At 33.3% G+C, this 14,251-nt stretch overlaps 1 protein-coding gene and 1 pseudogene across 1 annotated transcript; one reads left to right on the forward strand and one right to left on the reverse strand.

Annotated features, from left to right (window-relative positions):
* Nucleotides 1-989: 989 nt before the first annotated feature.
* On the forward strand, nucleotides 990-2,698 carry LOC120200414 (clathrin heavy chain 1-like). The gene is made up of 4 exons (XM_039201278.1): nucleotides 990-1,133; nucleotides 1,229-1,315; nucleotides 1,503-1,726; nucleotides 1,808-2,698. The coding sequence occupies exons 1-4, from the start codon at nucleotides 990-992 to the stop codon at nucleotides 2,679-2,681; spliced, it is 1,329 nt and encodes a 442-aa protein (XP_039057209.1). The 3' UTR covers nucleotides 2,682-2,698.
* A 1,714-nt stretch (nucleotides 2,699-4,412) lies between these two features.
* On the reverse strand, nucleotides 4,413-5,173 carry LOC120200415 (annotated as a pseudogene).
* Nucleotides 5,174-14,251: the final 9,078 nt, after the last annotated feature.

Raw genomic sequence — 14,251 nt, forward strand, 5'->3', positions numbered from 1 at the left:
TGGAATTTAGGGTTTAGAATAAAATTAAGGTATTTTGAAATTTTGAGCATGAATTTACGATTTGATAATAATTATTTCAATATAAATTTGAGGTTTGTTTAACTATTTATATCAATTTTGAATAAATATATGCATTGATTAAACATCCCGAATAACAAAATGGAAGCACTCTATTCAGTATTTCAACTTCCCATAAACTCTGCTCATTTCTTCAACTTTTGACTATATGAAATTCGGAACACTCATTTGGAGCATTATGATTTAAGTACCACTATGTTCTTGCATGCTATTTTTTTATCAGATTTGAGTACCTAACCCTTCAGTGCTTTACAGTGTGATCATTTATGATTCACCTGAATTTGCTCATACAGTGATCATTTATGATTTAGTAGAATTAATGGTTTGTTATTTCTTGTATTAGAATCTTAAATCTTGAAAGGATACTTTGAGGAATATATGACAATTCATTATTAGAAAGAGAATGTGGTCAACAAAACTTGATTATGCTCTTGGTGACTTGGTCTGCACACTTTTATAGTGGACATATACTGGAATGAGTGTCTTATTTTGTGTTAATGTCGGGAATGCCTTATTTCATTGATAATAGTAACATTTGTTTTACATATTTATTTGGAATGACACAATATTTCTATTTTTCAAATACCTCTAGATGACTGCACATCGTGCATTCCAGTTCTGCAAGCAGTATAAGCGAACAACGGAGTTCCAAAGGTTATGTGAGATTATGAAGGACTGTACTTTTTCCTGGGATCTTATTTAAGCTCAAGGTAAGCTATTTAACAGACGTGAAATTTCCTTTGTTTGACTGGCCATAACACAACTATTTCTAACTATGTTGTTTACTTCCGGTTATGGGACAGTGAGGATCCTTATATACGTAAAAGTATATTGAGGTCGCTGCTAAAACTGGACAAATAAAGGAGGTTGAGCGCGTAACCAGGGAATCAAACTTTTATGATGCTGAAAAGATGAAGAACTTTCTGATGAAAGCCAAGCTTCCTGATACCAGACCCTTGATTAATGTTTGTGACCGATTTGGGTTTATCCCTGATCTCACTCACTACCTCTACACAAACAATATGCTTCGTTACATTGAAGGTTATGTTCAGAAGGTATGTGATATTCTTCACTAGATATGTTCACTGGCATACTGTGTGAATTTAATCTAAACAAGAGTAATTATGATCTTGTTTGCTTGTTTTGATAGGTAAACCCTGGGAATGCACCTTTGGTGGTGGGACAGTTACTAGACGATGAATGCCCTGAAGATTTTATTAAAGGTCTCATTCTCTCAGTACGTTCTTTGCTAGTAGTCGAGCCCCTTGTGGATGAATGCGAGAAGAGGTGAATTTTTAAGTGGATCTTGTGTCCATGTTTTCATCTCTCCATTATCATGTGATTCTCATTTTTTGGCATTTGGTTTCCAGAAATTGACTCTGTTTACTTACACAGTTCTTGGAGGATCTTGTAAGTGAGGGCAGCCAAGATGTGCGTGTCCACAATGCTCTGGGAAAATAATCATTGAAAGCAATAATAATCCAGAGCACTTCCTCACAACCAACCCTTACTACGATTCCCAGGTCGTTGGTAAGTACTGTGAGAAACGTGATCCCACCTTGGCAGTTGTGGCTTACCGAAGAGGACAATGTGATGACGAACTTATGAATGTCACAAATAAGAACTCGTTGCTCAAATTGCAGGCCAGGTATTCAATCCTTTAGTTATGTACGATAGTATATCAGATCTTTGTTTCTTAGTGACTTAATAGTTCATCCTTTGATTGCAGGTATGTTGTAGAGAGGATGGATGCTGATCTTTGGGACAAGGTTCTAAATCCTGAAAATGAATATAGAAGAAATCTAATTGATCAGGTTATGTCGACTTCTTTGCCAGAAAGCAAAAGTCCAGAACAAGTTTCTGCAGCCGTTAAAGCCTTCATGACTGCTGACTTGCCCCATGAACTGATTGAGCTTGTTGAGAAGATAGTGCTCCAAAACTTTGCATTCAGTGGGAACTTCAAACTTCAAAATATACTTATTTTGACAGCTATCAAGGCATATCCATCTAGAGTTATGGATTATATCAACAGGCTAGATAATTTTGATAGACCTACAGTTGGAGAAGTGACTGTGGAAGCTCAACTATATGAAGATGCTTTTGCAATATTCAAAAAATTCAACTTAAATGTTCAAGCCGTCAACATTTTATTGGATAAGATTAGAAGTATTGATCGAGCTGTGGAATTTTCTTTTCGAGGTGAAGAAGATGTTGTTTGGAGTCAGGTGGCAAAGGCACAACTAAGGGAAAGGCTGGTGAGTGATGCAATCGAGTCATTTATTCGTGCAGATGATGTTACTCACTTCCTTGAGGTTATCAGAGCTTTTGAGGATGCTAATGTCTACCCTGATCTGGTGAGGTATCTTCTGATAGTCAGGGAGAAGGTCAAGGAGCCCAAGGTGGACAGTGAACTCATATATGCATATACAAAGATTGATAGACTGGGTGAAATTGAAGAATTCATTCTCATGCCAAATGTGGCTAATCTTCAAAATGTTGGTGACCGGCTGTTTGATGAAGAGCTCTATAAAGCTGCAAAAATCATATTTGCATTTATATCTAACTGGGCCAAGTTGGATGTTACACTTGTGAGGCTTAAATAATTCCAGGGTGATGTTGATGCAGCACGGAAAGTAAACAGTGCCAAGACATGGAAGGAAGTTTGCTTTACTTGTGTTGACGCAGAAGAATTCTGATTGGCACATATATGTGGTCTTAACGTGATTGTATAGGTGAGTTTACTTTCTGATTGACTTGAAATTTTTAAGAGTAATGAAGTCATTGCACGTTCAATTCCCTTTTCTTCTCATATTTATCTATTGGAGAGTGATTTTCTTTGATGATTTTGACCAATATGTGAGATTATGAAGAATCATTTAGCAAATCCGAATAAATATAAATACCAGAGGGACATACCTGACCTATCTGCACCAAAGAGCTTGTAATTGTATCTTGATATAAGATTTGAGCAGCTAAAAATTGCTACTGAGATTGGACTTTGAGCAGCTAAAAATTTCATAACAAAATGTAATATTGTTTCTATTATCATTTGCATCAATTTACATTCAAATGTTTCCATATATCATGGTATATGGTTTTGGCAACCATACCATATTGCCTAAGTCATTATGCCATATAAAAAAAATGACACTAAAGATGGCACTTTACATTCATCAACACAAAATATGACAGGTAACATCTATCAACACAAAAAATGGCAGTTAACATACATCAACACATATTGAAGCTCTTGTCAACATCCATCAACATTCTTTGGTTTGAAACTAGAAATTGATTCTTGTGAATCCTGCATCATTGCATTTTTCGATGGAGAAGGTGACTGCAACATCCATCTAACATGATATGGAGTTGGTTGTTGTTGAGGTGGTGGGATTTGTCCTCCTGCAGCCCTTTCAATCTTCTTCCTTTGATCAGATGTTGATATAGACTTGGTTGTTGTTGAGGTGGTGGGAAGTGGCACTTGGGTAATTATTGCAGAAGGCCTCCTAAACTGTAAATACCAATATGTGATAGTTGTTAGTTAAAGGAAAAAATAGAGATTGCGGAGACTTAAATACTGACTGGTAATTTTGGTGCTCTGGCAGCAGTGAAAGGTGGAACAGTTGAAGATAATGGAAACTATGGTGGTGGACCAATTAAGGCTGCTGGATGTGTTGTTGCTGAAGGAAGTGGTGTGTTAAGCCTAGAATTACCTCTGACCTGACTTCTACAAATCTTTATGTTGTGGCCTGCTTTACCACATTTCTTGCACTTAATTTCTAGGGTCCTTTGCCCCTACTAGGATCATTTTGTTGTTCATCAGTAGTCTTTTTCCTTTGTTTTTTAGGCCTACCAGGTGGCCTCCTCTGAATTGGAGGAAGTATTGGATCCATTGATGGGACTGGTTCCCACTGATTGACTCCTCGGATAGGGTAGATAAAGTTAGAATACAGCTGGATTTGAGTTGACCTATGGTAGCAATTGTCAACATAGTTCTTTGGTCTCTCTTGAATCAATAACATCACTAAGACAACATGTGCACATGGGATCCCTGTTGAGAAACATAAATATCCAACACCATCAAACATCATGTACACAATATAACCCTAACATAAATATCAAATACCATCAAAACAGCCAATAAAAAGACATAAATTGTAAAAAAAAAAAAAACCAACTAAACAACAACTCAATTCTAGATCCATTCCAGTACATCAAGTAAATTCTAACATAGCAACTAAACATCCAATAAACAAACATAATATCCAATAATATTGAATTCACAACAACTAAATAGTAAATAAATAACAAATAAACAGCAACTAAAATAGCAACTAAACATCCAAAAGACTTCGGCACATTGAATAATCATACAAGGGGAGGTCACTTAGAATCGGTATTAATTGAAACTCTTCATTCCCCATGTGGTAATTTTGGTATCCCTCGTTTCTGTTAGTGTCAATGGCATACCAATGAAATGCTCCATTAAAGTATGTCTCGAAACATGGAGAATACCAGACATGCGCGGGGACCATGACGTCAATTTCTTTCCAAGGACTAGTTGCCAAAGAATATACTTCAACCCTGAATGGTGGCGTAAGTCACTCCCACTCTGCTCCTCCCAGTACGAAACTATCCTAACAACTTTACAGTGATGTGCTTTAGCATCATAACCAAATCCTAAGGCACTAGTTTGTGGGATCAAGTTCGAGATTGACGAAAAACAAGGGAGAGACAATTCCGGGAGTGCCATGGACTCCCTAGTTGCAGGGTTACATAGAACTATATCATCTCTGTAATTTGATAGGAAAATAATGCCATCACAATGACCTAAAAGCTATAAGCACAGCTGCTTCTTATATAATGACAAATCGACATCTAAATTTACGAAAGAGAAACCATTCCTGCAGACCAAGGATAACATGTTTTCTTTCTCTCCTAAGAACGTTAGAAGGCAGTGCTTGAGAAGGACACATACATTGTTGTTGCAGTTGTACTTAATGTGCAACTTGATAAACTTAGGATTGCTAATGAGAGCGTACCAGTATTTACAAACAGACTTATATTGCATCAATGATTCAACAGGCAATCGTAAGAGGATTAAATATTGAATTCATAGCAACTAAATAACAAATAAACAAAAACTAAACATCCAATAAATAGACATAATATCCAATAATATTGAATTCACATCAACTAAATAGCAAATAAATAACAAATAAACATCAACTAAAATAACAACTAAACATCCAATAAATAGACATAATATCCAATAATATTTAATTGAATTCACAACAACTAAATAACAAATAAACAACAACTAAAAGAGCAATTAAACATCCAATAAACAGACATAATATCCAATAATATTGAATTCACAGCAACTAAATAGAAAATAAATAACAAATAAACAGCAACTAAAATATCAAATAAACATAAAGTAATTAAAGTGTAAAAAGCATAAAGTAATACCTGTAAGACCCCATTTCCTACAAGAACAGTCTCTAACTTTTAGATCCACAACATGTTGGTCAGATGGACCAAATGCAACTTCAAATCTTATACCCCCAGAATGTGATGGCCAACACCTAACAGCTTGCCCAATTAATGTGTCCACCTTCTTTTGAATTTTAGGACAAAGTAAACCAGAAGACTTCTGAATATCTTCTCCTTTTTAGAAATTCTATGCATCATCTCCGTACAAATAATCTCCACCATGGTCAAGATGGGCTTATCCCTTGCCTCCAGAATCATCTTGTAATATAAAAGGGTCAAAAGACATTATTAAGATCAAAATAACATTGAATTTACAATAAATAAATTTTGAAATTACATATACCTTATTGAAACATTCTGAAAAGTTGTTTAATAAGAGGTCACATTTTGACCTTGTGGAAAAATGAGATTTAGATCACATGGCAGCTTTTTTTGACTTTAACCAGTTACAAGCATCCTCTGACATTCCTCTTATTTCTAACATGGCTCTATCAAAATCCCTCAATGTAGTTTCCCTTGCAGCTTTCCACAAAGAATCTTTCAATGCTTTTCCTTTATAGCCCTCCACATTCTTAAAATTTGAGTATAAATTCCTAACACAAGTTCTGTGTTCAGCATTAGGATACAATTCTAGAATTGAGTCAACAGGTCCCTGCCACATTTCAAAACCAGTACAACCAATAAATATCAAGAGCCATAAATAACAAATAAATGGCAAATAAACAACAAGTACAATCAATAAATAACAAATAAATGATAAGAGCAACGTAAGGATGATTGGCAACAAGGGGAATTAGGGTTAATCTGATTTCCAGTTTTTTCATCTTATGAAAATGCATACGACACTGCTTGCATTGCAAGGTATGGCATATAAACCTCGTTTTCTTTTAGAAATCAATTTCAGCTAAGACTTGTGCAACATATTTTGTTGGAACAATGATGTTAACCTGTTTTTTATAGTTGGTTTTGAATACTAAAAAATATGGCTTCTTCCTAAAAAAAACAAATAAATGATAAACTTTTACCTTTTGTTTATCAGACATAAATATGACATGTTGAGAGTTGACTATGTCCAAGTCTTCTCCCAATAATTACAGGAGCCATTGCCAACTATCACGATTTTCAGATTCCACAGTTGCCACTGCTATGGGATAAATGCAATCATTTGCATCAATTCCCACAGCAGCCAATATGTAACCCTGGTAATAACCCTTCAGAAAACATCTATCAAGAGAAATGAACGGTCTACAGTGATTCTTAAACTCTAGTTTGCAACCATGCAAACACACATACAACCTAACGGAGAGTCTATTGTCTAACTTGCATATTATGGTTGTACCAGGATTTGAGTGTCTCACTTCTCCTAGGTATTCATATATTTTGCTATATTATTCTATAAAACAACCTAAGACCTTTTCTACAGCCAATTTCCTAACCCTAGAACATTTTGCTAAACACACATAAGTTCCATAAGCTTCTCTAATATCTTGCTGCAGTGAGACAATTGAATACTTGAGGTCAGTCTTAAATTTTGCAAAAAAAGTTTCAGCAATCCACTTGGCAGATATCAACCTTTGATTTCTTATGCCTCTTTGACAATTTTGTTCATCATTAATTGTCTTAATCTACCATGTGTCATCATTAGGATCCTTAGGGTTCAACTTAGATACCCATAATACCCAATAACAACTCCCTTTACTACACACAGCCTGCACTCTTCGGTTATCATTCTTCTTAAATGACATGCTAAACCTTTCAACCCTTCCATACTGCCTAATTGCATCTCTTAAGATTTCTTTAGTAGCAAATATGAGGTTTTTCTTTAAACTAGGGCATGACATATCTTTCTCAGTATTAAACTCAGGAAATTTTTTTTTTACTATGATCAGTGCTATCATAAGAAAAAGCACTATGCAATGACTCTGCATCATTATGACTATCAGAAGAAACACAAACTAGTGCAGATTGATTAGGCATAAATCCTAGGTTTTCTTGTACACTACTAGTCACAAATAGTACGTCATCTTCTTCAACTGTATCATACGCATCATTTTCACTATCCACAAAAGTCAGATTCAGACCTTTCATGCTCAGATGGCCAATAATCAGAACCTTCAGATTCTGATATTTCATTGTGAACAATTTCTGTCAAGTAGAAGTAAAATGAAAAAAAAAACGTAAGTTAAACTAAAAAAGAAAATAAAACAGTATGCATAATAGGACTAAGACACGTAAAAGGAAAAGAAACATACCCCACCATTCAATAAAAAAATCACTGAATACAACTCAATCAAAACATCAAAAAATTTCACCGAATACAACTCAATCAAAACATCATAAAAATTTTCACTAAAAATTTTCATGTTAACCAAGATTTAACTTAAATCTATAAATTTTCAAAATTTTATATAATATAGATTATTTTTAACTCAAATTTCATTTGAAAATATAACTTGCAAATATAAAATATTTTTAATCAAATTTTATATAAAAACATATAATACCCAAAATATAATTATAATACAAAAGGATACATAATCTCAACACTAAATTACGTGTGATTGTCAAGCATGGGTATGTGTAAATTATAAATGTAAATAATATATATAATTTCAAAATCAACCTAAACTCGAAATTCAGATAAAAATCCGAATAGCTCGAGAGACTTGAGTCAAATAACTTAAATTTTTTTTTAAAATTAAAGTTTTCTAATCAAGTTTTACTCACTCTCCGACATCAAATTATAAATCAAATACAAGCTTGAACATGCAAAAAATTTCAATACCCCATAAACTACTGAAACAACAAGGCTGTAGCAGTTTTGTTTAATTGTTGATGAAAATAATAGAGCAACAAGGAAAATGAGCAAGAAACAACAGAAAAAAACTGTAAGAATATTACAGAAACTAAGTAAACCACAATCAAAAGCTCAACATTATTGACATCCATTGAACAACGTGCATTGTCAACGACAATATTGTATTTGCCTAGGAAATTAAAGCTCACAAGGACAACAAAGGCTGCTCTTGCATCCACAGAAAATCGAATCCCCGACAGCTGATGGCAGAGGGACAATTAATATGATACAACTCAATCAAAACATCAAAAAAATTCACTGAATACAACTCAATCAAAACATCATAAATATAAAAATTTCATGTTAACCAAGATTTAAACTTAAATCTATAAATTTTCAAAATTTTATATAATATAGATTATTTTTAACTCAAATTTCATTTGAAACATATAACTTGTAAATATAAAATATTTTTAATCAAATTTTATATAAAAACATATAATACCCAAAATATAATTATAATACAAAAGGATACATAATCTCAACACTAAATTACGTGTGAATGTCAAGCAGGGGTATGTATAATTTATAAATGTAAATAGTATACATAATTTCAAAATCAACCTAAACTCGAAATTCGGATAAAAATCTGAATAGCTCGATAGACTCGAGTCAAATAACTTAAAATTTTTTAAAAAAATCAAAATTTTCTAATCATGTTTTACTCACTCTCCGACATCAAATTATAAATCAAATACAAGCTTGAACATGCAAAAAATTTCAGTACCACATAAACTACTGAAACAACAACGTTGTAGCAGCTTTGTTTAATCGTTGATGAAAATAATAGAGCAACAAGGAAAATAACCAAGAAACAACGGAAAACTGCAAGAACATTACAGAAACTAAGTAAACCATAATCAAAAGATCAACATTATTGACATCCATTGAACAACGTACATTGCCAACGACAATATTGTATTTGCCTAGGAAATTAAAGCTCACAAGGACAACAAAGGTTGCTCTTGCATCCACAGAAAACCGAATCCCCGGCTGCGGATGGAACAGGAACAATTAATATGATACATGTAACACCCGTACTCGACCCGAACCCAAGTCTGAGGTGTCACATTGACTTTTCAAACTTTAACTCTTGACAAAATTCAGAGAAAATTTAAAACTTCCATTAAAATAAAAGTGGTTTATTTACATAAATAGACCAAAATAACCAAAATCGATCAGATCATATTCAACTCAATCACTTAGTACATGTCAACTATATTCAAATTAACCAAACACATTTAAATCATCTATTTTCTGATCTGAAATTTTGTAAGGGAGATGCTAACTTGTCTTGCTCTTCGTCGCTTCTCTTCTCGCTTCTTTAACCTACGTGTGAAACAATCACACGCTAAGTCGAAGACTTAGTGAGGCATATAAAACTCAATTGAAACTCTAATTCCTAAAAATGCATGAACATATCATACAATAATATCATACAAGTCAATATAACATTTCATACAATCACATGCATAAAAATATATAAATCGTATCTTAATTATCAATAACCTCATTTCTTAATCAATATTCCGTCTGTCGTAACCGGTTTTCGTCCGGGCATGAATTTTTACTTAGCGGGAAAAATAATGTGAATAAATTGTTTTTAAAATGTTTTGGGAGTCGCCATCGGCCTTTTGGGTCAAGTAGGTCGAATACCTAAAAATTATCTTTTAAAAGAGTTTTTTAAAGACATCAGTTAAAAGATAAACCGGTCTGCGTTTTAACCAAAAATTTGTTCTTTTTAATAATAAAAAGGGATTCGTGGTCGATTACGTCTGGGGAAGGATTAGCACCCCCACAACGCCCAAAATTGGTACTTATTAATTATAAATTGTCTCTGTTATTGGAAATTTAAAAATTCAAAAATATATTTAATTCATAATCATGTTATTTCAAATTTATTATTATAATTTTAAGAAAATCTATTAATTTTTATATATATAAATAAGATATTTATTTATTTAGAAATATTAGAAAGGGCTTCTAGGTGCTTTAAGACAGCTCTTTTCTTAATATAAAAAATAAATAAATATTAATAAAACATTAAAAGAAATTAATATATATAATTTATAAAATTAAAATATTTATTTATTTAAAAATATCAGAAAATGGACATCCAGTTGTTTTAAGACTGCCCTTTCTTAATATTGATAAATATATTAAAATATGATTAAAATTATTTAAAAATAATATATTAAATTTATAAATAAATAAATATTATTTATATATATATTTGCATGACTAAATAATAATAATAGTAATGATAATTAAATATATATAAACATAAACATAAACATATAAAAGCAAAATATAATTAAACAATGTTTAAAATAAATAAAATTAAAACTATAGTATTAAAATGAATAAAATAATAAAGCTTGTAAAATAAATGAAAATATTAAACTTAGGGACTAAATTATAATATTTTAAAATTAGATACCTAATTGATAAATAATTATTTAAAATTATAGTGGCCAAACATGCCATTTTACCTATTAATTAATTTAGTGACTAAATTAAATTTATATAAAACATCAGTTATTAAATGTAAAATACTAAAATTCACAGACCTAATTTGATTTAATAAATATATATATATATTAATAATGTAATTTAATCTTAATTAATTAATTGAGATTAAAATAAATATTATCAAAACCTAAGGGACTAAATCACATATTTACCCTAATTATGTAATTGTTGTCAAGGACTAAATTATAAATAAGTAAAATTAAAATATCGAATTAAAATGATTATAATTTGATTTAAGTGACTAGAATGCAAACTTACAAAATAAAGGTATTGTGGAAAGGATTTGGCCATACCCAAAATTACAGATATACCCCTCCCCAAAACGACATCGTTTGGGGAAGGATTTATAAACCCAAAAACCGGCTCCCACATAAGCCATTTTCCTCATTTCTTTTTTTTCTGGTTCTCTCTCTTCAGAGAGAACTCTCCCTTCTCTCTAAATACATTCATTGGGGAAGAGAGCTGGCCACTCGCTGGCCGCCATGCTCCAGCGATAATGGTCGCCGCCGGCCATCGACGATGGTGGCCGAAATTTCCCAAATTATTTAAATCGTAGATCCGATGGTCGTAAGGCCGATTCCGACCTCCGTTTCCTCTAAAAAAGACCCTAGATTTTTTTAGATCTAAAATTATACCTTAGGGTTTCAAATATTTTTGAAAGCTTGTAGAGGCTCCGATGGTCGTGTTCTTTCCTCGGTAAGTTCTTCTCTTCTTTAGGTTTATTTTTCAGTTGTTGATGTATGTTGTTGGTTGATTGTTGGTGGTTTTTTCTGCTGTCTATTGCTCTTGGTTGCTGGTTTTTGCTTGTTGGGTTCTCTCTGTTCTTGCTCGCCTTTTTGTGGTGGTTGTCTCCTCTCTTCTATTTTTTGTTGTGGCCTTCATTTTTTATTTTACAGGGGATGGCCATTTATAGGCCACCATGAACGCCATTCGGACCGGTCATAGAAGGGTTTATCGGTGAGTCACCACAGCTATGGTGGTGACTCACTATAGAGCTTGTTGTGGCGTTTCTGGAACATTCTGGCGAGGCGGCAACAGTTGACGAGGTGTCAACGTGGGGCGGTTGGAAGCATCTGGAGGCGGCTGGGAGTTGAACAGTTGGCTGGGGCGGTTGGAAGCTTGTCATCCTTCCCCATCGGCGGCGTAGAGCTAGGGTTTAGAAACCCTAGCTAAAACCCTAAATATTTAGGGTTTTTATCTGGTCTGGGCCAGTTCTTGTAAATGGGCCTCAATTTTGGGCTTTGTAATATTTAATAAAAAAAATATATATAATATTAATAATAATAATAAAAATAATAATAATTTTAATAATAATAAAAATGAACTGAAAAAATTATTGTCTACAGCTGCCCCTCTTTGCTCATTCTTGTGTTAACAAGAATAGAGCAAAGACGAAAAAAAGACAATAATTTTTCATTTGGCTTCTTTTTAGTAGGATGGAAATGTTGAAAACATTCTGCCCAAGTCTTATGAATGGCCTTGAGGTCTTATCATCTTGCACTGTAGGTCTTACAGATGACCTGGAGGCTTTAAGATCAAGAAACCTTTGAAAATCAGTTTCTTAAAATCTTATTTGAAAATATCCTGCACTGTAGGTCTTATAGATGACCCGAAGATTTTGAAAACATCCTGCACTGTAGGTCTTATGGATGACCCGAAGGTTTTGAAAACATCAAGCACTGAAGGGCTTACAGATGACCCGAAGGTTTTGAAAACATCAAGCACTGAAGGGCTTACAGATGACCTGAAGGTTTTTGAAAACATCATGCACTGAAGGGCTTACAGATGACCCGAAGGTTTTGAAAACATCAAGCATTGAAGGGCTTACAGATGACCCGAAGGTTTTTGAAAACATCATGCACTGAAGGGCTTACAGATGACCTAAAGTTTTTTGAAAACATCATGCACTGAAGGGCTTACAGATGACCTGAAGGTTTTTGAAAACATTATGCACTGAAGGGCTTATAGATGACCCGAAGGTTTTTTTAAACATCATGCACTGAAGGGCTTACAGATGACCCGAAGGTTTTGAAAACATCAAGCACTTAAGGGCTTAAAGATGACCCGAAGTTTTTGAAAACATCAAGCACTGAAGGTCTTACAGATGTGGGAAATAGTTTACTAAGTAAGAAACTATGAAAATCGTTTTCTTACTATTCAACAATTTTATTTTTAGAAAAGATTAAATGAGAAATTTTAGAAATCGTTTTCTCGTTGAAATAACTTGTTGATTAGGTAACATGCCCCAAAATAAAGATAATGCTCATTTTTATGGATTGCGTCCATCTAATCTTCGGATGTTTACGTGATTCATGCATTTGTGGCTTTGAATACCTTCTTCTTGTAAGGTATTTTTCATCATGAATCTTCTTGTTCATACGAAGATCTGTAAAGTTTCATGTTTGAATGCACTCAGATGTATCAATATAATGAATTGCCTATTGTGTAAATGATGTTCTTATGAATGCATAAATGTTGATGCAATCTTTATTTGACTTCAAAGTGGCGAACTCAGTCTTCCTTCACTTGATCATTTATTTCCAGGGTTACCTCTGGATATCAGTGTAGCAACTCATGCTATGTGTCTTTTCTGAAGAACCATCTGGTCAGCTTGTATCTTTGTATCTTCTTTGTTTTATGAAAATCTCAGAAGAAATGTTTCATTCATGGAGTCTTGTCATAATCAGAATTATGACCTTGATGCCCTTTTTTTTTGCGGATAAAACCGACTTCCTTTGCTTGGACTTGTGTAGAAATCCAATAAAGCTTTCATCTTTGAAAAGAGAATCTATCATCTTTGGAGAGAGAATCTATCATCTTTGAAGAATGTAGATGTAGATATGCCTGACTCAACAGGGATTAATTAGGAGATCATCGTTTATTTTGATTTGACTCTTGAAACACATCGTAAGGAGGATTTATCCTAGTTCCTTTCATGTCTCCACATCTAATTGGATCTCGAACAATAAACTTGAGGTTGAAGAAGACAAACTTCATCTTGGATCAATAAATGGAAACCATCTGATCACAACATCGGTTCAGCATCATAATTACTGGTTTGTAAAATATTTGCTAACACATTCATCTTGTGGCTTTTTGCCAGATGTCTGGTCAATGAAGCTCTTTTCATAGTGTTTAAAGCTTTTGTATGATGTCACAAGACCATTTGAGATGAAAACTCAATAGGAATACAAGTGAGATGCTGGTATGACCAAAAAGTTGATCAAATTCACGAGATATGCTAGTGATGAATAGAATAAGAGATGCCAATTGATCTTGATATCATCT

The sequence above is a fragment of the Hibiscus syriacus genome, unplaced genomic scaffold (assembly GCF_006381635.1).
Source record: "Hibiscus syriacus cultivar Baekdansim isolate YM2019G1 unplaced genomic scaffold, ASM638163v2 tig00005974_pilon, whole genome shotgun sequence".
Lineage (NCBI taxonomy): Eukaryota > Viridiplantae > Streptophyta > Magnoliopsida > Malvales > Malvaceae > Hibiscus > Hibiscus syriacus.